The 25,746-nt window shown below is 45.8% G+C and overlaps 1 protein-coding gene across 6 annotated transcripts in view; it reads left to right on the forward strand.

Annotated features, from left to right (window-relative positions):
- Nucleotides 1-25,746, forward strand: part of GK (glycerol kinase) — a 445,878-nt gene that overhangs the window by 221,242 nt on the left and 198,890 nt on the right. For 5 of the 6 annotated variants that reach the window (XM_033948781.1, XM_033948778.1, XM_033948783.1 and 2 more), the window contains 2 exons: nt 1,435-1,470; nt 16,375-16,442. In XM_033948781.1, coding sequence (XP_033804672.1) covers nt 1,435-1,470; nt 16,375-16,442 — 104 coding nt within the window. The remainder of the gene's footprint in view (nt 1-1,434; nt 1,471-16,374; nt 16,443-25,746) is intronic. The other variant, XM_033948779.1, reaches the window with a different exon arrangement.

The following is a 25,746-nucleotide window of genomic DNA, read 5'->3' on the forward strand; positions in this document are numbered from 1 at the left end:
TTAACAGACCTTGTCAAGGTCAAACCACCTCTCAAACCACCTCCAGTAGTTTGGAATCTCAGTGTTGCTCTCTAGACTTATGAAGTCTTCTTTTGAACCAATGTCTTCAATTTATCTGAAATACCTCACTTGTACAGTGGTTTTTCTCATCTCTCTTACCTTTGTTCGAAGCTCTTTGTTAAATGTTGCTATTTCTGTTTTTCCTGTAAGATACAATGCTAATGAATATTTGGGTTTTAACTTTTTACAGTTTAATTGATAAGATGTTTGCCCATTGTTTGTCCACATCTATGCGACTAAAGGGCGATCAGTACATTATGTACGTAACCAATATGTTAACCGCATAGTTCTTTGCGGTATATAAATTTTTAAATAAATAAAAATAATTTCAGGCACTGTTGGCGGATCCACCATTCACAGTGTTTTATCCTAACAAAGTTGTGCTTCGCACCCATTTGAAGTTCCTTCCAGAAGTACTCACAGAATCCATTTAAATAAATCTACCGTACTTCTTGTGTTCTCTCCTAAGACTCATTCTCCTTATGGAGAAACAACTCTTCATTTTCTCATTTCAAACAAGCCTTGGCTTCCTTCTTACAGAGAATTCAGCCATAGAGAGCATCTCCTCAACTTTTCATTTCCTTTGTTCCTAATAGGTTGCACTGTCCTATATCTAAGAGGACTATATCTACAGGGTTAACGGTTTGTATTTTTTTCTCTTATGCTCAAGCTGGGCTGCAGCTGAGAGTTGAGTCACCATCCACAAGATCCAAACTATGGCAGTTTCCCTTACTTTCCTACACTTAACTCTTATTGATGAAATCTTTAAAGCTGCTACTTAGTCCTCAGTTAATATATTTACTATTGTCTGGAATTTTTTCCAGACTGGAGGATCACTTCAGCCAAGCAGTATTGTAAAATTTAATTTCTTAATGGCCAACACTCCCTCTATCCCATTCTAGTAAACTAGGGAGTCCCACATGTGAGAATATTCTGCCTGCTTGTCCTGGGATAAAACACAGTTACTTACTGTAGCAGGTATTATCCAGGGACAGCAGGCAGATATTCTCACAACCCACCCACCTCCCCTGGTTGGCTTCTTAGCTTACTTACGGAACTGAGGAGCCGCAAGCCTGCGTCAAGCGGGAAGGCACTCGTGCATGTGCGGTGCAGGCAATTCACAAACTTTAAGTTCTTAAAGTGGCGATGCACTTTTAAAGCTGTCCATACCGGGGTTCCGTGGATGATGTCACCCAAATGTGAAAATATCTATCTGCTGTCCCTGGATAATACCTGTTAAGGTAAATAACTGTGCTTTTTGAAGAGTATTTATATTAAATGCAGGTGCAATAAATTATTACATCTATTATATAATACAATGTAGAATTGTAGGTCTTTTTAAAATTGAAGTACAATAGTATTTTTTTTTTCCAGAAATATGGAGCGCTTACTGGAGTGCCAGTGTCTGGGGTGAGGAACTTTTTTAGCTTTCATTGTGGTGCTATTTGAAATCTTTTGAAAACATACCATGTAAAAACATAAATGGACTGCTAAGGATTTTGAATAAATTCTAATATTCACATGGCATTTGTAGAAGGTATGTGAATGAGTAAGAGACAACATTATCTGCCAGCATTTAATTGTTAATATATTGAGAATTTTATAATAAAGCCTATTGTATAGATCAGGGGTGCCCACACTTTTTGGGCTTGCGAGCTACTTTTAAAATGACCAAGTCAAAATGATCTACCAACAATAAATTTTTTTTTTAAAACCCCACAAAGCACACTGAAAGGCAGAGAAAATGTTAATTATCATTCATATTCCGGGTTTTTTTCAAAGAGGTCAAGGCAGATGATGGGGCCTCAATGGTGGAATGCCCTACCACAATACATTAGAACAGAAAAAGACATCACAACATTTAAAAAATTCTTGAAGACATACTTATTTAACGATGCGTTTAATACTTGAAACTTCTATATCCTCTGGAGACTTATTTATACCGGAAACTTTTATTTTTTCTGGAGATGCTCATAATAATGTTATGGTTTATATAACCCTTACCTTTTGTTTTTACCTGTGTTTTTCTACCAATAATTTAAAATGTAACTTTATTCTTTTTCCTCCCGACTCATGTTTGTATAATATGTAACAATATTGTTAAATGTCAGCCTCCTTTTATTAATTTTATTGGATTATGTACATCGCTTAGTAATTTTAATAGGTGATCAATCAAATGCACAAATAAACTTGAAACTTGATGCAATGTCATCTCAATAACAACCATACAAAAATAGACAAATATAGCCCCTCCCTTTTTACTAAACCACATAGCAGTTTTTAGCGCAGGGAGTTGCGCTGAATGCCCCACGCTGCTCTCGACGCTCATAGGCTCCCTGCGCTAAAAACCGCTATTGCGGTTTAGTAAAAGGGAGCCATAGTGCAAAATATAGACAGCAGATATAAATTCTCAAAACAGACACATTTTGATCACTAAATTGAAAATAAAATCATTTTTCCTACTTTTGTTTAGTGATTTCATGAGTCTCTGGTTGCACTTTCTTCTTCTGACTTCTCACTTCACTCTGGCTGCACTTCTTCTGACATCTTCTGATTTCAACCCACTCCTTCTTTCAGCCTCCTATATGCTTTCTCTCTTCTATACCTCATTCTCTCCCCCAACTTTTTCTTTCTTTCTCCCTGCCTCCTGTTCTTTCTTTCTCTCTCTCTCTCCATGCCCACTTTCTTTCTGTCTCCCTGCCTGCCCCCTTTGTTTCTTTCTCCCTGCCCTCCCCAAGCCACTAGGTTTGCCGTCGCCACTGGGGAACAGGCCTCCAAGCCACCGTCCCCCAAGCTCTGCATGCAGAAGCCTTGCACTGACCAGCATTCTGCTCCCCTTCAATTCTGATGTCGGAGAGGAAGTTCCGGGCCAGCCAGGCTGGCCCAGAAATTCCTCTCCGATGTAAGAATTGATGTCGGGGAGAGGAATGCTGGTCAGCGTGAGGCTTCTGCAGGCCCAAATCTCTGGATCCCCAGGACCGAGAAAAAGAAAAAAAGCCAGTCTTCCATGAGAGCCGTTCCAGTCTCTTTTTAGCACGACACTCAACTTCCCATTTTCAGGCTCAAGACGTCAGAGCAGCAGCAGCAGCTCCGGCATTTTTGGGCAGAGCACCTCCTGCTCCCGACCGCCTTTCTCCAGTCTGGCTTGTCAATTCCGCCAGGGGCAGCCGGCGCTCAGCTCTCAAGGGTCGTGACTTCCCTAGACCTCCCTCCCGCCTTCTCCCGAAGGAAGTGACTTCATCCTCCAGTCGGAAGACGGGTTCTGGCAGTCGGGCAGGAAGGGCGCAGCAAGAATGAGTGTGCGTGGGGAACCTTGGGGAGGTTCCGATGGGGAACCTTGGGGAGAGGAAGACTGATCGGCCGGCCGATTGGAACGGCAACACGAGTCTATCACGGACCCAGGATGGGCTCCACGATCGACTAGCGTTGCCTTCCCGATCTACCGGTCGATTGCGATCGACGTATTGGGCACCCCTGGTATAGATACTAGTGTTTAAGCCCGTTACATTAACAGGTGCTAGAGTAGATGTATGTCTGTCGGGGGGGGGATCTTTGTCTCTCTCTCCTTGGACGCTGTCTGTCTTTCTTTCTGTCTGTCTCTCTCCCTGGCCTCCTGTCTGTTTGTATTTCTTTCTGTCTGTCTGTCTTTCTTTCTCTCTCGCTCTCCTTAGCCGCTGTTCATCTGTTTTGTTTTTTTCTTTCTTTCTTTCTCTCTCTCTCTCCTTGGATCCTGTCTGACTCTCTGGCCCCCTGTCTGTGTCATTTTTTCTTTCTCTCTCTCTCCTTAGCCACTGTCTGTCTGGGTTGTTGTTTTTTTTCTTTTTCTCTCTCTTTGGACGCTGGCTGTCTATATGCCTTTTTTTCTTTGCCTTGCTCTTTGGCTGCTGTCTGTCTTTCTTTCTGTCTGTCTCTCTCCCTGGCCCCCTGTCTTTCTTTCTCTATGTCTTTCTGTCTCTCTCTCTCTGGCCCCCTGCCTGCCTGTTGTGCCATTCCTGACTGTCTCTCCGTGGCCCCCTTCTGTCTCCCCCCCTGGAAAAAAGCTGTCTGCCCCACAGCACACCCCTCCCCCCAAGGCAGCCACATTTCCCTCTCCCTGACTGTCTCTCTGTGGCCCCCTTCTGTCTTCCCCCTCCCCAGAGCAAAGCTGTCTGCCCCAGCACACCCCTCCCCCCAAAGCAGCCCCCTTTCCCTCTCCCTGACTGTCTCTCTGTGGACCCCTTCTGTCTTCCCCCCTCATAGCAAAGCTGTCTGCCCCCCAGCACACCCCTCCCCCCAAAGCAGCCCCCTTTCACCTGTAGTATCAGCACGACACTTTCCAGCTGTTCCTAAACTGCCACTGAAATTCCTCCACGTGCCAACAGCCATCCAAGCCGGCGCACGCACCTCAAGCCGCCACGCGGCACCAGCCATTGTAAGCTGCCCCACAAACCTCATCAGGCCGCCGAATACGGCCACGGAGGGACACAGCACAAATCAGGTAGCACAGCCTTCTAAGTGTGCATGCATGCTTAAAGGATTATTATAGAGGATTACATGTGAAGATGGATAAAAATCAATTTAAAATAATTTAAATTTAAATCAGACTTAAAATGCTAAATCTAATTGCAGCTTTAAAAAAAAAAAAATCACAACCATGCTAAAGCTATTGTTGGGTCTCTGAGGGGAAGAAGGCAATGAAAGAAAATCTAAAACAAGTTTGTTGCAAATATAACACTCATAAGACTTTGAAAGATTTGATGCTATTTTATTTTATTTTTAGAATATAATCATATACTCCAAGCAAATAAGCCTCTTGTTCTTCATTAGAATTGTATCACACATTGTATTTGTCCAAATAGGCAAAATTTGAGTTCCAGTAACTTAAAATGAAAATATTGAAGGTGAATGTTTAGGGAGGGCTACACCAAACCAAAGCTGTGGGAATTCACCATGCTACATAGTGTGACACACTTATCCCTTGCTCTAACCAGCAGAGGGATTAGGTGTGTTGAGTTCTGGCCTGTCAGGCGTGGCTTCCTCAGGTAGGAGGAAGGCTTTTCAGGTTACCACAGACCTAGGCTCCGGCCTAATCTGCCAGGCTACACTGAGAGCAGTTTGTAAAAGAGGAGACAACACAGGTAAGTCTGTTCAAAAGAATGTTCTTGGACTTTATTAAACCCGGGGGTCTGAATACCATCAGCCACCCGCATGGAGTGAAAAAAACTTCAACATAAACACAAAATGGCTTGTAGTTGTCAGAATGACTTGAGCTACAAATGTGACATACAGTCTCAATTCCCTGGACTTTTCTAGTCTAAATACAGTCCTCTTCACCAGGGTTTAAGGTAAATGAAATACCATGAAAATAAACTTTCAAACTTTGCTAATATATTGTGGAAACAGGCAGAGCAATTGTAGTTACAAACTTGGCAATTGGATTCCACAAACGTTTCAGCTCACCTAGCTAAGACACGGTATGCTTTGCAGAGCAGGCTTTAAAACTCATTAATATCAGCTGGGCTTCCTAGCCCACGGAACACAGCAGAGCATTAGATAAGCTGTAAACTTTACTTAGGCTTTAACACGGAGCTTTCACACAAACATAGATAAAGTTCATTGAACAAACACTGCCCTCCGGGCAGTCCCACAGTGAAACTGAGAAATTCCCCTGCACTCTCTAATCAAGGCTAGCTGGTCTCAGGTTACAGAGAGCCAGCACGTAATCACAGCCTTTCTTTACTCTCCTTTGGAACTAACCTCCATGTCAAAAGGGAAATAGCCAGCTTCCAGCAATGGTTCAGAGACATCCATCGCCTCTGCCTGCTCAGCAGCAGCTGGGGTTAAGCTGAGGCAGTCCTCTGTCATCTCTATGTCCTGTGGGTTGGAAGAGAGAGACTTCTCTCCTTATCTGCATCAAAGCTTTGCTGCTTCTGCCTCTGCCTGAGCTCGTTAGCTCTAGCTCCGTCCCTGCTTTCCTTACTGTGATACCATGTTCTGTTTTTATGTGAATTAAAGCCCCACCCCTCTCTCCTAGGACCAGCTGTGTTGGGCAGGAAATCCCTAGGGAAATAATTCAGGTTTCTCCTAGGCTGGTAATGAGCATACCTCCCAGCATTGGGACTCTCAACAAAAGTCCCCCCAGGCTTTCCGGTGTACCTGCCCTGAACTGGCGCTCTCTGCGGGGTACTCCTATGCTCATACCTCTCCTGACCTACCTCACTGTCTGAGGGGTAGTCAGCCAATTCCACAACTTCACTTTTAACCTGATCGGCTCTTCTGACCAGGGACTGTGCTCGGCTTTTATCCCCTGCAGGGACAAAGCTGGCCACAGGTTTGTCACAATAGGTAGCTGCTGTACATGATATTGACTTTTTTTTTTTAATGCCTATGAGCCAACTAATTTTATATTGGTGCTTGTTGCCCTAGTGTTAGGCCCTGATAGAACAACAAAGCTGAAATTGTCAGATTTATCAATTTAACTTCTATTCCCAATGAAAAGGGGCATGAATTAAATTCTGATATGGCTTATTTTATATAAAATAATTATATTCTGGCTAGAATCCAAGATGGCAGACGCTACTTGACAAAGTGCTGGCTTGCTTGAGCTTCTCTTCTGAAAAAAAATCCTAGTTTTGGTGCTAGAGATGCCTAAGAGCAGAGGAAAGGTAAGGGCTGTCTTGCCTGTTTGTTCTCAAAGCAGGCCTCTCTGCTGTGCTTTAGAGTGAGCTGCCAGCAAAGTGCTGGAAGTGTCCCAGCTTTCAAGAGAGAGCAGTTGAGGCTTGAGGACAGCATGTTGCTCAGCCTGCCCAAACTTCTCTACATACAATTTGCTTATCCCTGAGAGGAGCTGGAGTACAGCATACGGCAGCATCTTTTGATGCAAGAGTTCCTTCGGAAATGATCTCTGCCCCAGCAGGGCCAGCAGCTGCCCCCTCCTACAGAAAAACTACCAGAATGAGAGGGGAGTCCAAGGAAAATCCCTGCTAAGACCCATGGAAGTTTTGCTGACTCCTATGGAGAATTCTGGGTGGCAATTGGGAGAAAGTATGGCTGTGAAGGTATCATGGGAGATCCTCTGGTGTCCATTTTTGAAGCTACTGCTAAGCTGATTGTGACTCTGAGTAGCAAGATCAATATTACGGAAAAGACTATAGATAATACAACATCCCAAGTAACTAAGTTGCCTCCTCAAATTCGCTATTATAACGACACTATTAATTTAAATTTCAAATATTTATTTAATATCTTTGCAGTGTTCTCCCCAGAAATTTTTTCCAGCCGGGCATGAAAAAGTAGCTGGGTGGGGTGGGGCGGGATGGGGAAATTTGGTGGTGGGGAAAATTAAGGGCTCCTTTTACTAAGCTGCAATAGTGTTTTTAGCGTGTGCAGAATTGCCATGCTACACGGCTAGAACTAACGCCAGCTCAGTGCTGGCATTAGCGTCTAGTGCGTGTGGCAATTCTGCGCAAGCTAAGCGCACGGTAAAACTGCTATCACGGCTTAGTAAAAGGAGCCCTAAATGTGTACCATTTGTATTAGTTAATCTTGAAAACATAAGCCGATAGTAGCTCAAAGACAAGCCGACCGGGTAGATGAAAAGTGAAACCTGTGAAAGATCTAAATTATTGTTCAAATGAGCTTCTATTAAAACCAAAGAATAAAACCACAGCACTCGGGAAAGTAAAAAAGGAGAGCAAAGTGAACTTACCGAAAAGGTCTCTGCACTGATGAGATAAGCTCGTACGCAGAATAAATGTGAACACGCGACAATGGGGCTATGATATTTGATCTGTTGAAAGAGGCGCCAAAAAAGTGTCAGCAGTGGATTGGATGCACACTGATAGGGTAGGGGCATCGGGCTGTTAAAAAAGCTGCTTTAATAAATAAATGAAAATACTGTTGAAAAACTAAATAAAAAACTAAAACCATGATAAAATGCTGACCTGACTGCAAGTGGTAGTGAAAGTAGCATAAGGCACCGGTAGTACTGTTAGTGCCAGAGCTGCTTAGAATAAAGAACCGTGCTGTACATGAGGAGAAAAAAGAAAGAATGAGGTGATAAGATGTAAAGTGCTGGCCCCTCACTGCACCACTTGATAAAACTAAGGAGCGATGTTCTAGAGCAGGGGTGCCCACACTTTTTGGGCTTGCGAGCTACTTTTAAAATGACCAAGTCAAAATGATCTACCAACAATAAAATTTAAAAAAACACAAAGCACACTGTACGCATAGAAAATGTTAATTATCATTCCTATTCCAGGGTTTTATCAAAGAGGTCAAAGCAGATGACTCTATGCACTGTCACCTCAGTAACAACTGTAAAAAAAATAGACAAATACCCTCCCCTCCCTTTTTACTAAACCACGATAGCAGTTTTTAGCGCAGGGAGCTGCACTGAATGCCCAGCACTGCTCTCGACGCTCATAGGCTCCCTGCGCTAAAAACCGCTATTGCGGTTTAGTAAAAGGGGACCATAGTGTAAAATATAGACAGCAGATATAAATTCAGACACATTTTGATCACTAAATTTAAAATAAAATCATTTTTCCTACCTTGTTGTCTGGTGATTTCATGAGTCTCTGGTTGCACTTTCTTCTTCTGACTGCATCCAATCTTTCTTCCCTTCTTTCAGCCTGTATGCTTCCTCTCCTCCAGACCTCATTCCTTCCCCCAACTTTTTCTTCCTCTCACCCTGCCCTTTCTTTCTCCCTGCCTCCCTTTCTTTTTTCTCTCTTCATGCCCCCTTTCTTTTTTTCTGTTTCTCTTCTTTCCTTCTGTCTCTCTGCCTGCCCCCTTTCTTTCTTTCTCCCTGTCCTCCCCCAAGCCACTGCCACTGCCATCGAGGAACAGGCCCCCAAGCCGCTGCCGCTGCCATCACATAACAGGCCCCAAAGCCGCTGTCGCCCCAAGCTCTCCCTGCTTCCCTGCGTGGGACCGACCAGCATTCCTCTCCCCGACATCAATTCTGCCGTCGGAAAGGAAGTTCCGGCCCAGCCAGTCAGCAAATTGCTGGCCAGAACTTCCTCTTCAACGGAAGAATTGACATTGGGGAGTGGAAGGCTGATTGGCCCAAGATCGCGATCGACCTATTAGGCACCCCTGTTCTAGAGAAATGCTGCCGTGTCCTGCCTTCGCGGAAACAGAAAAGTATGCAGGACCCGGCAGCAAGAACAGCAAATTGTAAACTTCACTGACCTGTCTCCCGCCTAAGCCCATAGCGAACGCATGCTCCGGGACTCTAACATGTGCGTGCCGGCTTCCCTTCTCTTCTCCCTCCCCCCCAGACATAACTTCCGGTTTTGGAGGGAAGAGAAGGGAAGCCGGTATGCACATGTTAGAGCCCCGGGGCATAAGTTCGCTATGGGCTAAGGCGTGAAATCTCCAAGCCGTTTTTTGTTTGGTTTTTTTAAAAAATGTTGAGCAGTGGCGGCAGCAGCAGAATTCATGATCGGATGATAGCTGGGCGGTCAGCTAAATTAGCCAGGCGGAGCGCCCGGCTAAAAGGCCCTAGGGAGAACACTGTCTTTATAATAAATTATAAAATCATACCATTCACAATATAAACAGTATCATTTACCCCACTCTTCTAATTGAAACCCTCCCGTTTCTTTCAGTCACCCCAAAGTTCACTCATTCATTGTTCAGATCCTGTTACAAGTCTTTATGCAAATGTTTGCCTTTTTGTTCAACCACAGTCCTCCAGTCTTACCCTTGCTTCATGAATACTTTCTCAAATTTTATCAGTTTGTCAAATTCTCCATATTTTCTTCTCCAAAAGCAAATCAACCATTTCAGGCCGACATAGTTCTATGTTTCGCAGTGAATGCATCTTCAGGAGCTGAAGTCGGGGGTCTCCCTCCTACTACAAAACATAAATACTATCATTACCCATCTACTCACATTCTCATCATTCATACTAATGTTAATGAGTAGATGGCTTTTTGGATGTGAGTTATACTGGTGTTATTCCTATGTTTTACGCACTGATGCTGCCTGGTTTTCTCATTGTTGATATAAACTGTTTATTATCTATCTGCTATGTATAACTCCAGTACATATGTCTGTTCATTCACTCTATGTAAAAATTTTTCTTCCAATAAATAAACCTTGACTTTAAAAAAAAAGTTTTATTTTTCGTTGACTAGTGGGGCCTGTCGCACGTCCTCAGCCTGTGAGCTTCGACTTTGCGGCGGATATCGTCCCTTCTATGTCCCGGCAGGTCCCGGTCTTCAAGAAATGTAGCCAGTACCAGCGTGCGATCTCCCTCACGGACCCACACCACTGGTGCCTCTGTGTCTGGGGTCAGACTATTGCCCGGAGTCGTGTGTTCGCTGTCCTACCCTTCAACCTCGAGCCTTCAAACGTCGTTGAGTTCAAGTGGAGAAGATTTTCGGTATGGGAACCTCGACTACACCCTCGACCTCAACCTCAGACTCAGTCAGGCTGCTACGGGGGTTCCTCCTGCCTCCACAACTTCGACCTCGACCCTCATCAGATCTTCCTCGTTTGGAACGTCCTCGACCTCGAGTAAATCTACCAAGTCTTCTCCTGAGCTTCCCTCAGGTTAGATACCTCAGCAGATGGTTCTGGCGGTGGTCCTCAAGCTACCCAAATATCATTCAAGTTTCAAGTTTAATCAAATTTGATAAATCGCTTATTACATACTAAGCGAGTAACAATAAAAAATGCGTTATACAGCTTTAAAAGGGGATAGAAACTAACTGACAAAAACAGAGACTCAGATACATAAGGGAAGGGAAAAGAGAGGGAAAAAGTTACAAAATGACTATTATTCTAATGAGGAGAAAGGGAAAGCCAAATACGGAGAAAACAAGGATTGGGATAAAAATGTTAACATGGAATATTTAAAGATTAAAAGAAGCTTTAAAGAGAAACGTTTTTAAATTGGTTTTAAATATATTGAGGTCTTTAACTTCTCTTATGTATAAAGGCAGGGCATTCCAGGTAAGAGAGGCCATTACTGAGTATATGTCATGACGTCTGGTTCCAATAATTTTCAAGGAAGGAACCATAAGCAATCCTTGAGTTGTGGATCGAAGAGAACGAGTCGTGTTGTGTGGAATCAATAACCGGTCTATAAATTGAGGTTCGTTAGTAGATAGTGTTTTAAATACTAGGAATAGTATTTTATATGTTATACGTTGTTTAATGGGAAGCCAGCATTCCTCCGCTTTGTCCTCAGAGCCTTTAGTCTCAGCAAGTGGTCCAGTTTCAGACTCTGATCCACAATTGCAGGCTACCATCCAGCCCATTTTAGAGCGGGAATTTGTTCAGTTACTGACCAAATATAGTCCAGCCTCGATTCTGCTTCCTGCAGTCCAGCCTGGGCAATCAGCAATCTCACAAGAGGTCGAGTCCTTGCCTTTACCTCGAGCTGAATCTACACACTCTGTGCAAGGAGTCCAATCTTTGTGAGTGTCTCGTCTGGAATCCTCACACTCCATACAAGGAGCCAAGTCTTTGGGAGTACTTCGAGATTCCTCGATCCAAACCACTGAGTCTATGGGTTTGGTCTACAGCTTCCAGCCCTATATCCTCACATAAGGCATTGCCCATTTCGAGGCATAAGGAAAAATCTCCTCAAATTCGCACAAGACCTGCCTCCAGGCAGCACTTTCATCGCCGATCAAGGCCCTCATCGAGGCGCAGATCCTCCTCCAGGGAGAAGTCTTCCTTGTCCAGGCCTTCCAGTTCTTCGAGGCCTCCAACCCCTCGATCAAGGAAACCAATAGCAGAACCAATAGCAGAACCTGAGGGCTCCTCTGCTTCCAGTGCCTTGCCCCAGTCTGTCTATTTGCTGAGATACAAATACTCCAGAGAGGCCTCACATTCGTTCTCAACTCGAGGCGCCTTGAGGTCATCGAGTCCTTGAGGCCATGCTCTTGCGGATCAGTTGTCCTTCCTTCCTCCGTCAAATGGCTGAGGACCTGGATATTAAATTGGACGCTGGTTCTAAGTACTTTAAGGAGTATTTAGAGGAAATGAGTATGCATTGACCTCCTGCAGAGTCTCTCAAACCACCTCTTAACAGGCTTCTTTCTCAGACTTTCAAGTGAAACCTGGAAACTCCTTATTCCATTCCTGCGGTTCCAGGCAAGTTGGAATCGAGGTATGGAACTCTGCATTGCAAGGGCTTTGAGAATTCCCAACTATCTCATCAGTCCCTCCTTGTAGAATCTTCCCTAAAGAGAAATCATCCTTCCAGAATCTATGCTACTGTTCCTGCTGGCAGAGAAAGCAGGACCATGGACAAGTTTGTCCGTCGTCTTTACCAAAATTCGATGATGGCCTCCAGGGTTTTAAATTATAATTTTTACCTTTACTACTTATTTCAAGTATTTTATTACATTACATTAGTGATTTCTATTCCACCAATACCTTGCAGTTCAAGGCAGATTACAAAAGAAGTTATGTGGCCATTTTCACAGGAATTGAAGAGAAGAGCGAGTTGCTACAGAGAATTGGGATGAGTCTTGCGGTGTTAGTTTGTCTTCAAGGATTTCTTGAATAGCATGGTTTTAATTTCTTTTCTGAACGATTTGTAGTCTGGGGTCATTATCAGTAAATTGGAGAGTTGGTAGTTCAGTTTTGCTGCTTGTGTGGCTAGTAGGCCATCGTATATTTTTTTTCATTTGGCGTTTCTGGGGGATGCGTGAACGGTTTGTGGGCTCTCAAGGCTCCCCACTATCACTACCAGGTTCATCGGAGCTATCCTAGACACTATCCAGCTCAGAGCATTCCTTCCTCAGCAGCGTCTGGATGCTCTTCAACTGTAGCACAAAGTGTCTTCCCTTTCTTCACTCTCAGTGAGACACATGATGGTGCTACTCAGTCACATGGCCTCGACTGTTCACGTGACTCCTTTTACCAGACTTCACTTCAGAATTCCTCAGTGGACCCTGGCATCTCATTGGACGCAGGCTTGCGATCCACTCTCTCGACACATTACAGTCACTTCTTCGTTGAGACAGCCTCTCCATTGGTGGATGCTCTCTTCCAATCTCTCCAGAGGTTTACTGTTTGAGACACCCCCCTCATTAGAAGGTCCTCACGACAGATTCCTCGACCTACGCTTGGGGGGCTCATCTCAACAGTCTCTGTGCTCAAGCCACTGGTCCAGCATGGATCGTCAGTGTCATGTCAATCTGTTGGAACTCAGAGCGATATTCAATGTTCTCAAGGCTTTTCAGCATCTTCTTCAAGACCAAGTAGTCCTTATTTGGATAGATAATTAAGTCGCCATGCACTACATCAATAAGCAGGGAGGAACGGGATCTCTCCCTCTTTGTCAGGAAGCTTAGAAGGTGTGGGACTGGGCGATCCATCACAACACCTTCCTGAAAGCTGTCTACATTCAAGGAGAGAAAATCTGTCTGGTGGACAAGTTGAGTCGTCTTCTGCAACCTCATGAATGGACACTCAATTCCTCGCCGCTACATCACATTTTTTCTCAGTGGGGAACGCCTCAGATAGATCTCTTTGCATCTCCCCACAACCAGAAACTGCCTCAATTCTGCTCCAGGATGTACTCTTCTCATCGCCTCGAGGCAGATGCTTTCCTTCTGGAATGGACGAACCTCTTCCTGTATGCGTTCCCTCTCATTCTCAAGATTCTTGTCAAGCTCAAGACCGATTATGCCTCCATGATTCTGATAGCTCTTCGGTGACCAAGGCAATCCTGGTTCTCCCTTCTACTTCAGCTCAGCAGCAGGGAGCCATACTTCTACCAGTATTTCCATCTCTGCTTACACAGAGTCAAGGATCTCTTCTTCATCCCAACCTGCAGTCTCTACACCTGACAGCTTGGTACTTCTCAACATAACTCCTCTTCAGTTTTCTCAACCTATTTGGGACATTTTAGAGGCTTCCAGAAAGACTGCAATTAGACAGTGCTACCACCAAAACTGGATAAGATTTTCTACATGGTGCATCTCTCACAACAAGGAGCCTCGAGATACCTTTTTGTCTTCCGTCTTGAATTATCTCCTGCACTTATCTACCTCTGGCCTCAAGTTTACATTTATTCGAGTCCATCTTAGTGCAATTGCTGCTTTCCATCAGCCTATCGAAGGGAGACCCCTTTCTGCTCATCCTTTGGTTTCTAGATTTATGAAAGGACTTTTCAATGTAAAACCTTCTCTCAAACCGCCTCCAGTGCTTTGTGATCTCAGTGTTGTTCTTGTTCAGTTAATGAAGCCTCCATTTGAACAAATGTCTAAGGCTCATCTGAAATATCTCACTTGGAAAGTGGTGTTTCTCATTGCCCTCCCATCTGCTCAAAGAGTTAGTGAACTGCAAGCTTTAGTTGCTAATCCACCTTTCACAGTTTTCCATCATGACAAGGTGATCCTCTGTACTCATCCTAAATTCTTACCTAAAGTAGTTTCAGAATTTCATCTCAATCGATCCATTGTACTTCCAGTGTTTTTTCCAAGGCCTCATTCTCATCCTTCTACTTAGAACGCACCAAACCACACAGATCTGCTCCTCAACTTTTTGTCTCATTCAATCCAAACAAGTTGGGACATCCAATTTCTAAGGGTACTATCTCCAACTGGATGGCTGCTTGTATCTCTTTCTGCTATGCTCAGGCTAGACTGCATCTACAGAGTTGAATCACAGCCCACAAAGTCAGAGCCATGGCAGCTTCAGTAGCTTTCCTCAGATCCACTCCTATTGAGGAAATTTTCAAAGATGCCAGTTGGTCCTCGGTTCATACTTTCACCTCTCATTACTGTCTGGATGTTTTCTCCAGACGGGATGGCAATTTTGACCAGAAAGTATTATTACAAAATTTATTCTCCTAAGTTGCCAACACTCCCACCATCCCATTCAGGTTAGCTTGGAGGTCACCCACATGTGAGAATAAGCTGCCTGCTTGTCCTGGGATAAAGCACAGTTATTTTCCATAACAGGTGTTATCCAGGGACAGCAGGCAGCTATTTTCACAACCCACCCACTTCCCCTGGTTGGCTTCTCTGCTAGGTATCTGAACTAAGGAGACACACCTTATGCTGGGCAGGAAGGCACTCACGCATGTGCGGTGTAGCAGACTCGAAACTTCTAAGTTTTCTACAAGCAAGTCTGCATGATAAGCTGTCCGCATCCGGGCTCCATGGATGACGTCACTCATATGTGAGAATAGCTGCCTGCTGTCCCTTGATAACATCTGTCACAGTAAGTAACTGTGCTTAATGTGCTGATATTGTTCTATGGTATGGTTGCACCTTGAATACTGTGTGCAGTTGTGGTTGCCATATCTCAAAAAAGACAGAGAATTAGAAAAGGTACTGAGAATGGCGACAAAAATGATAAAAGGGTGGAACTACTTCCTATGAGGAAAGGCTAAAGCAGCTAGGGCTCTTCAGCTTGGAGAAGAGATGGCTCAGGGGTGATATGAGAGAGGTCTATAAAATACTGAGTGGAGTGGAAAGGGTAGATGTGAATCGCTTGTTCACTTTTTCCAAAAATACTAGGACTAGGGGACATGCAATGAAGTTACTAAGTAGTAGATTTAAAACATTCCAGAGAAATGTGTAATCAAACTCTGGAATTAGTTGCTGGAGAATGTGGTGAAATCAGTTAGCTTAGTGGGAGTTTAAGAAAAGGTTTGGATAATTTCCTAAAAGAGAAATCCATAGGCCATTATTGGGGAAATCCACTGCTTATTCCTATGATTAGCAACATAGAATCTGTTTTGCAACTTTGGGATCTAGCTAGATGCTTGGGACCTAGGTTGGCCACTGTTGGAAACAGGATACTGGACTTGATGGATCTTCGGTCTGTCATAGTAAGGCAGTTCTTATGTTCTCTGCTCTATTTCTGTCTAGTACTGAACTTTTTTTTTCTACTTTTTCTTTTCTCTGTCTATTTCCATGAGTCTCTTATTCTCCCTTTCTCTCACCCTTTAATCTTTAGTTTCCTTTTCACTTCTCATCTACCTACCAGTTTTTTCAATCTCCCTTTCATCTCCTGTCTAGTAATCCCATTGTACCCTCTGTCTTTCTCCCTCCCCAATTTCCTTGTCCTCCATTTCTATCCTCTGTATTCACCCTCCTTGCAATTAAAGACTCATGAGACCAGATTCCAGTCATTTATTTTATTTAGTTATATTCTACTCTATCAAACTATTTCTAAGTGGATTACAACTTAACATATATAATTTAAAAAACAATACAGTCTTATGTAGAAACAATAGAAAGCATCATAGTTGTACATACTGAATAGGCATGGTTATAACTGAGCTCGAAGTTTGGAGAAAGAGGAACTATTGCATAAAAGAAAATAAACTGTCTCTCCTCTGTGTTTTTTCAGTGCTTGGGAGATCAGTCAGCTGCTTTAGTTGGACAAATGTGTTTCCAGGATGGACAGGCAAAAAACACGTAAGATAACTGAAATGAGTTTGTTATAAATTTTTGTTTCCAATGTATTGTAACCATAGATCAGTAACTTATGTCTAGAGGATGACATAGGGAAAAAATTTATCACCATTTCCGCCCCATCCCTGTGAGCTCAGTCCCTGTCACTGCCCCATCCTTATGAGCTCAGCCCCTGTCCCTGCCCTGCAAACTGTCAAATCTCACCCGCACAAGCCTCAAATAGTTTTGATTTTATACTGAACTTATTTTATTAAAGTATGAAAAGAGACTATTATATACAATTGTCATTTTATAAACACAAATAATACAGAGCAAGGATCTACAAAACCCCTCTCTCTCCTCCCTTTCGCAAATATCCCCTCCACTATCCGCAGCGTGTTAGAATTCAAGAGAAAATGGGATATTCATGTGGGATCTCTAGGAGAGTAAGAATCAGGGAGTGAATCATTGGTATGGGCAGACTCGATGGGCTATGGCCCTTTTCTGCCGTCAATTTCTATGTTTCTATGTTTCTATGTTTCTATTGTAAAAACTGAACAAACCAAATTACTACAGAATGCTACATAGAAAAATCAGTCACACGTGGCAGGAATAGTGAGAGAGCCCTAAGCCAGCTGGAAACTAAAGAAGCACAGCCTGGGCTTTGCAGTTCCCAGTTATGTCTAATAACCAGCTCTAGCAGGATACATATTTCAAATCTGAAATATTCTAATCACAAAATATAAAATACTTTTTTTTTTCTACCTTTTGTTGTCTGGTAATTTTATTCTTCAAATCACATTGGTCTTAGGCTTTGGTTTTGGATTCCTTCTGTCTTCATCATGGCATGGCTGTCTCCTGAAGGTAAAATAGGCCCAAGAGGAGCTGGGGAGGAGTTGCTGAGTCTGACCTGGCACAATTTTTTTACCACAGGAGCTAGACTTTTCACCACTTCCATGGGACGGTCAAAGGTCTTATCCCCATTCCCACGGGGCGGTGAAAGCTCTTGTCCCCATTCCCGCAGTAAACCAGTTGCAAATGTCCCCATTACTGCGGATTTACTGCGGTGACCACTGTTTACCGCGGTAAACGGTCCCTGTGTCATTCTCTACTTATGTCCCAACACCAGTAGTTAGAACGTAGGGAAAAGGGATGGGATTTGATATACTGTATATACTCAAATATAAACCTAGATTTTTGAGCCCAAAAATGGAGGTCTCTGTTTATATTTGAGTCTCACTATTCAAAATGGCTAATGTGAGTGCCCACAGTGGTTGCTATGTTTATTTACTACCTTTTCAAGAAGAGATTCGCCCAAAGCAGTTATAATAACTGTGGTACCTGGGGCAAAAGAGTGATTAAGTGGCTTGCCCAGAGTCACACGGAGCAGGCTGGGATTGAACTCACAACTTCAGAGTGCTGAGGTAGCAGCTTTAACTACTAGGCCACTCATTCCCACAGTAATCTTATAAGACTGGCGCGAGTTCGGTTTATATTCGAATTTTTTTATTTTTTTTTTAGGGAAAACTGTTACCTCAGTTTATATTCAGAGGGTTTATATTTGAGTATACACGGTACCACCTTTCTTTGGTTAACAATCAAAGTGGTTTACATGTTACATACATTACATTACATTAGTGATTTCTATAACGCCATTACCTTGCGGTTCAAGGTGGATTACATAAGAAGTTATCTAGACATTTCCAGAGGTATTACAGAGTGGAGTGGGTTGCTACAGGAGATTGAAATGATTCTTGCGGTGTTAGTTTGTCTTTAAGGATTTCTTGAATAGCATGGTTTTTATTTCTTTTCTGAAAGATTTGTAGTCTGGGGTCGTGATCAGTAAATTGAAGAGTTGGTAGTCCAGTTTTGCTGCTTGTGTGCCTAGAAGGCCATTGTAAAGTTTTTTTTCATTTGACGACTCTGATTGGAGGGTGCGTGAATGGTGTGTGGTTTCTCCTATGTCTGATAGTGGATGCAGCGCTAGTGTGAGGAAGAAGGATTCCACTTTGTGCTCAACTGGACGACGTTCTGGGGAAGAGCAAGCTATTCAGGAAGGACAGACTCTACCTCAGCAAAGACGGAATGAGGCTACTTGCAAGCAACATCAAGAGAGAAGTTGAAGTTTTTAAACTAGGAAGAAGGGGAAAGCCGACAGTCGACCGAGAGAGAGAGTCAATGGTTCGGGAACCGATATACCCGGAGGATACTGTGCAGGAAGATAGAAGGGAAGACACACTGGATCACAGGCAAGACACATCTAAAGGGACACAAAAGGGAAGGAAATGCAAGAAAGGAACAGGCTGCAAACTCAAGTGTATGTACATGAACGCAAGGAGCCTAAGGAATAAGATGGGTGAATTAGAAGCTATGGCACCAAAAGATAAAGTGGACATCATTAGCATTACGGAAACATGGTGGACTGAGGAAAATGTCTGGGACACTGTGCTCCCGGGATACCAACTATACCGGAGAGACAGAGTGGCTCAAAAAGGGGACGCATTGCCATATACGTCAAAGAGGGAATTGAATCTACTGGAGAGAACACGACACAACAGATGGATAAGCTAGAGTCTCTATGGGTCAAAATTCCGGGAACAAATGGACTGGAAATGAAGATCGGCATCTACTACTGACCCCCAGGGCAGTCCGAAGAAATTGATGGACGAGATTAAACGCAACTGCAAGGGAGGCAGCGCAGTTATCATGGCTGACTTCAACTATCTGGGGATAGACTGGAACCTAGGCACCTCTGGCTGCATTAGGAGACCAAGTTCCTGGATGCTGTAGGTGATTGCTTTCTGGAACAACTTGTCAAGGAAAATACGAGAGGAAATGCAATTCTGGACTTAATTCTAAATGGACTGCGAGGACCGGCACAAGGTGTAGAAGTAGAAGGGATGCTAGGAAACAGCAATCACTTGATCCACTTCGACCTGGACGCAGGGGCGAAACATTGGTCTAGAATGACCCGCCATGGCACTGAACTTCCGAAAAGGGAATTACGAAGGAATGAGACTCATGATGGGGAAGAAGATTAAGAAGAGGCTAAGCATTGTAAAAACACTAGAGCAAGCTTGGTCCCTTTTTAAGGACACAGTCACCGAGGCACAAAATCTATATACAGTGGTGCCTCACACAACGAACTTAATTGGTTCCAGGAGCAAGTTTGTTATGTGAAACGTTCGTTATGTGAAACGCGTTTTCCCATAAGAATACATGTAAAAAAAAATAATTCGTTCTGCAGCATAAAATATGCTAAGATGACATAAAAAAAGATAAATTTTTGGTTATTATTTTTATTTAGATACATCTAAAAACATAATTGTTTTTTAAAACAACACACATTTTTTAAATTTAAAGACAGACTAAGTAGAGTCTAATTTTACAGTGAGAGAGGGCAGAGTCTCAGCGGCAAAAACTGGGACTTAACTGTTCATTTTTTTTTTTTTTCTACCGTGTTTCCCCGATAAGGCAGGGCCATCAAATAAGACAGCCCCCCCTTTTTAGAAAAAAATGTAAAATAAGGCACCCCCCCGCAAATAAGCCACCCACCGATACCTGCGCTTACCCGAATTGGGTGGTACGGTGGGTGACTCCGTGTGGTCCCTGGCACCCCCGACACGATCGGGGCAAGAGGGAGCTCAAGCCCTCTTGCCCCCCGACTCCCCGACACGATCGGGGCAAGAGGGAGCTCAAGCCCTCTTGCCCCCCCGACTCCCCGACACGATCGGGGCAAGAGAGAGCTCAAGCCCTCTTGCCCCCCCCGACTCCCCGACACGATCGGGGCAAGAGGGAGCTCAAGCCCTCTTGCCCCCCGACTCCCCGACACGATCGGGGCAAGAGGGAGCTCAAGCCCTCTTGCCCCCCCCCCCGACTCCCCGACACGATCGGGGCAAGAGGGAGCTCAAGCCCTCTTGCCCCCCGACTCCCCGACACGATCGGGGCAAGAGGGAGCTCAAGCCCTCTTGCCCCCCCGACTCCCCGACACGATCGGGGCAAGAGGGAGCCCAAGCCCTCTTGCCCCGCCGATTCCCCAACTCCCCGACAATATCGGGCCAGGAGGGAGCCCAAGTCCTCCTGGCCACGGCGACCCCCTAACCCCACCCTGCACTACATTACGGGCAGGAGGGATCCCAGGCCCTCCTGCCCTCGACGCAAACCCCCCTCCCCCCCACGACCGCCCCCCCCAAGAACCTCCGACCGCCCTCCCAGCCGACCCGCGACCCCCCTGGCCGACCCCCACGACACCCCCATCCCCCTTCCCCGTACCTTTCTGTAGTTGGCCGGACAGACGGGAGCCAAACCCGCCTGTCCGGCAGGCAGCCATTGACGGAATGAGGCCGGATTGGCCCATCCGTCCCAAAGCTCCGCCTACTGGTGGGGCCTAAGGCGCCTGGGCCAATCAGAATAGGCCCGGGAGCCTTAGGTCCCTCCTGGGGGCAGGGCCTGAGGCACATGGTCGGGTTGGGCCCATGTGCCTCAGGCCCCGCCCCCAGGAGGGACCTAAGGCTCCCGGGCCTATTCTGATTGGCCCAGGCGCCTTAGGCCCCACCAGTAGGCGGAGCTTTGGGACGGATGGGCCAATCCGGCCTCATTCCGTCGATGGCTGCCTGCCGGACAGGCGGGTTTGGCTCCCGTCTGTCCGGCCAACTACAGAAAGGTACGGGGAAGGGGGTTGGGGGTGTCGTGGGGGTCGGCCAGGGGGGTCGCGGGTCGGCTGGGAGGGCGGTCGGAGGTTCTTGGGGGGGGCGGTCGTTGGGGGGAGGGGGGTTTGCGTCGAGGGCAGGAGGGCCTGGGATCCCTCCTGCCCGTAATGTAGTGCAGGGTGGGGTTAGGGGGTCGCCGTGGCCAGGAGGACTTGGGCTCCCTCCTGGCCCGATATTGTCGGGGAGTTGGGGAATCGGCGGGGCAAGAGGGCTTGGGCTCCCTTTTGCCCCGATCGTGTCGGGGAGTCGGGGGGCAAGAGGGCTTGAGCTCCCTCTTGCCCCGATCGTGTCGGGGAGTCGGGGGGGCAAGAGGGAGCCAGGCGGAGAGAGGGCAGTTAAGCAGTGCCTGCGCGGAAGGATGCAGCTCGGGCGACTTCGTTGTGTGAAACGAAGTTCGTTGTACGGATCAAGACATAAAGTTCGTTGTGCGCAGCGTTCGCTGTGCGAGGCGTCCGTTATGCGAGGCACCACTGTATACTGCATATCAACAAGGGAACCAAGAGGAAAAGGAACCGGCGTGGCTCACTGTAGAGGTGAAGGAAGCGATCAGAGACAAGAAAACTTCTTTAAGGAATGGAAAAGGTCAAGAACGGACAAAAATTGGAATAAACACAAACAACATCAACGCAGGTGCCATAAGGCGGTAAAAGGGGCCAAAAGAGACTACGAGGAAAAAATAGCCAAGGAGGCAAAAAACTTCAAGCCGTTCTTTTGATATATTAAGGGGAAATTACAACTCAGCAATGGCAGGGAGGACAAGAAGCGCGAAGTCTAAAATCAAGACCAGTATTCCAGTCGCTATGGCGATCCAGGAAGCGACCACGGACTGCGTGCAGAAGGAGGAGGACCCAGGACAGTGGACAGAGGTCTCTATGCAGACCGAGACCATCCCCCAGCGCTACACTACAGTCTCTACACAGACAGGAGGCCGCGCAGCTGGATGGAGATCTCATGCAGGAACTAAGGAGCCTCAGGGAGGAGGTGATATGCCTGAGAAGCATCCGAGAGGACAAGGCCTACATCGACGGAGTCGTCCAGGAGCTGTCCCAAATCACCGAACAGGCCCATGACAAGTCCATCCTCGAGACGCCCAAATCATCAGCTTTGAAACCAACAATTGGGATATAGGAAATGGCTAGCGACACTGACTCCTGGCAGCTGGTGACCTCCTCCACGGGCAAACATAGGAGACCCCCCCCCCCTTTTTCAATCTCTTCATCTTCTCCTTCTTCTTACAAACAGGGCAGCTATACATCAACCCCTCAACTCACCCTTCGGAACAGATTCCAGATTCTTCAGGAAGGAACTGCCGATCAGGAACAGGAGCAGGCCCAACACACAGCTCCATCTCCAGGGACAACTGACCAGCTCCCTCCAAAGAAGCGCAGAGTAATAGTCATCAGGGATTCCATGCTGGGGGGTACCGAGGGACCAATTTGCAGACCGGATATGCAATCTAGGGAGGTCTGCTGTCTGCCTGGAGCCAGGATACGAGATATCACCGCCAGTCTGGATAGACTACTCACGCCCCGAGACCACTTTCCTATGCTTCTTGTCCACATAGGAACCAACGACACTGCCAAGAATACACCGGAGACCATCACCAGAGACTTTGGAGCACTGGGTGAGAGGCTGAAGCGGACAGGAGCGCAGGTGGTTTTCTTATCGATCCTCCCAGTTAGAGGCAAGGGAAGAGCCAGAACATAAGAACATAAGCATTGCCTTTGCCGGGTTGGACCAGGGGTCCATCATGCCCAGCAGTCCGCTCCCGCGGTGGCCCTCCAGGTCCATGACCTGAAAGTGTTCCCTACCTAACCTAAAAATGTCCATACCCTATTCGCTCAATGTCCTGTAAGGTAAACCTCTATCTGTACCCTGTTATCCTCTTCGCTTCCAGGAAGTCATCCAGTCCCATTTTGAACCCCAGAATTGTACTCTGTCTTATCACCTCTCCGGGAAGCGCATTCCAGGTGTCTACCACCCGTTGAGTGAAGAAGAACTTCCTTGCATTTGTTATGAATCTGTCTCCTCTCAGTTTTTCTGAATGACCTCTTGTTTTAGTTGTCCCTGCTAGTCTAAAGAATCTGTCCCTCTCCACCTTCTCTATGCCTTTCATGATTTTATAAGTCTCTATCATGTCCCCTCTCAGTCTCCGCTTTTCCAGGGTAAAGAGCCCCAGCCTGCAAACCTTTCGGCATATGAAAGGTTCTCCATACCCTTTATCATCCTCGTTGCTCTCCTCTGGACCCTCTTGAGTATTGCCATGTCCTTCTTGAGGTATGGCGACCAGTATTGGACGCAGTATTCCAGATGTGGGCACACCATTGCTCGATACAGTGGCAGGATAACTTCCTTCGTTCTGGTAGTGATACCTTTTTTGAAAATGCCCAACATTCTGCTCGCTTTTTTTGAGGCCGCTGCACATTGCGCCGCTGGCTTCATTGTGTTATCCACCAATACCCCCAGATCTTTTTCTTGGCTGCCTTCCCCGAGTACCCTCCCTCCCATCGTATAGCTGTACATGGAGTTCCCCTTCCCTATGTGCAAGACCTTACATTTCTCCACATTGAAGCTCATCTGCCATTTTTTTGCCCACTCACTCAGTTTGTTCAGGTCGCTCTGCAGTTCTTTGCATTCCTCAACAGTTCTGACCCTGCTGGAGAGTTTTGTGTCATCCGCGAACTTGATAACTTCGCACTTCGTCCCCGTTTCTAGATCATTAATAAATATATTGAACAGCAGTGGTCCCAGCACTGACCCATGCGGAACACCACTTGTGACCCCTATCCAGTCTGAGTAGTGCCCCTTTACTCCTACCCTCTGCTTCCTGTCCGCCAGCCAATTTTTGATCCATCTATGCACGTCCCCTTCCACCCCGTGACTCCACAGTTTCTTCAGTAGGCGTTCATGGGGCACCTTGTCGAAGGCTTTTTGGAAATCTAGATATACGATGTCTACGGGGTCACCTTTATCCAATTGTTTACTTATCCCCTCAAAGAAATGCAGTAGATTCGTCTGGCATGATCGGCCTTTACAGAAACCATGCTGGCTTGATCTCATCAGATTATTTTTTTCTATATGCTCATTGATACCTTCCCTGATCAGTGATTCGGCCATCTTCCCCGGAACAGAGATGAACGTATCCTGAGGACGAACGAGTGGCTACAGGGATGGTGCCAGGATATGAACTTTGGATTCCTAAACCATGGGGAAGCGCTACAAGGACTTCAGGGACCAAACGGACTCCATCTAACCAGTAGGGGTAAGAACGTCTTCGGACACCGACTAGCCCGCCTGCTTCACAGGGCTTTAAACTAGGTAAGTCGGGGAGGGTACCCATTCACATAGTAGTGCAGAAAGGAATTATCCTGATGAGGTGAGTCGAAACTCCGCTTCCATGTCCAAGGTAAGTACCCACATTGCAAACAGTTCTTTAGGAGTCACATCGACTCGGGTAGGATACGCCTCACAGGGACTTAGCAAACACAAGATATGGAGGGCCATGTATGTCAATGCACACAGTTTAGGTAACAAAATTCTAGAATTAGAGGCTGAAATAAGGAATGCCGACCTAGATGTGGTGGCAATATCTGAAACTTGGCTCACGGATTCACAAGGGTGGGATATGGCTATACCGGGCTACAATCTACTTCGTCAGGTCAGAGAGGGCAGGTTAGGAGGGGGGGTAGCTCTATATATTAAAGAGGACATCAAAACCACCAGGATCACAGATGTCAAGTACACCGGGGAGTCCCTCTGGGTAAACCTGGCAAGAGGCAGAGAAAAATGCCTGTATCTAGGTGTGGTATACAGACCCCCAAGACAACTGGAAGACATGGATGCAGAATTAATTGAAGACATAGAGAATATCACTCTACGAGGAGAAGCTGTACTGCTAGGGGACTTCAATATGCCTGATGCAGACTGGAACTCATTTTCAGCGACAACCAGCAGGTAGCAAAAAGCTCTTAACCTCCATGGACAAAGTGATGGGACCAGACGGGATCCATCCCAGGATACTAAGGGAGCTCAGAGAAGTTCTGGCGAGTCCTATTAAAGACTTGTTCAACAAATCTCTGGAGACGGGAGTGATTCCTGGGGATTGGAGGAGAGCGGATGTGGTCCTTATTCATAAAAGTGGTCACAGGGATGAAGCAGGAAACTACAGGCCGGTGAGCCTCACTTCAGTTGTTGGAAAAATAATGGAAGTGTTGCTGAAAGAAAGGATAGTGTACTTCCTTGAATCTAATGGGTTACAGGATCCGAGGCAACATGGCTTTACAAAAGGTAAATCGTGCCAAACGAACCTGATTGAATTTTTTGATTGGGTGACCAGAGAGCTGGATCGAGGACATATGCTAGATGTAATTTACTTGGATTTCAGCAAAGCCTTTGATACAGTTCCTCATAGGAGGCTTTTGAACAAACTTGAAGGGCTGAAGTTAGGACCCAAAGTGGTGAACTGGGTCAGAAACTGGCTGTCGGACAGACGCCAGAGGGTGGTGGTTAATGGAAGTCGCTCGAAGGAAGGAAAGGTGACTAGTGGAGTCCCTCAGGGTTCGGTGCTGGGGCCAATCCTGTTCAATATGTATGTGAGTGACATTGCTGAAGGGTTAGAA

This window comes from Geotrypetes seraphini, chromosome 6 (genome assembly GCF_902459505.1).
Source record: "Geotrypetes seraphini chromosome 6, aGeoSer1.1, whole genome shotgun sequence".
NCBI classification, from domain to species: domain Eukaryota; kingdom Metazoa; phylum Chordata; class Amphibia; order Gymnophiona; family Dermophiidae; genus Geotrypetes; species Geotrypetes seraphini.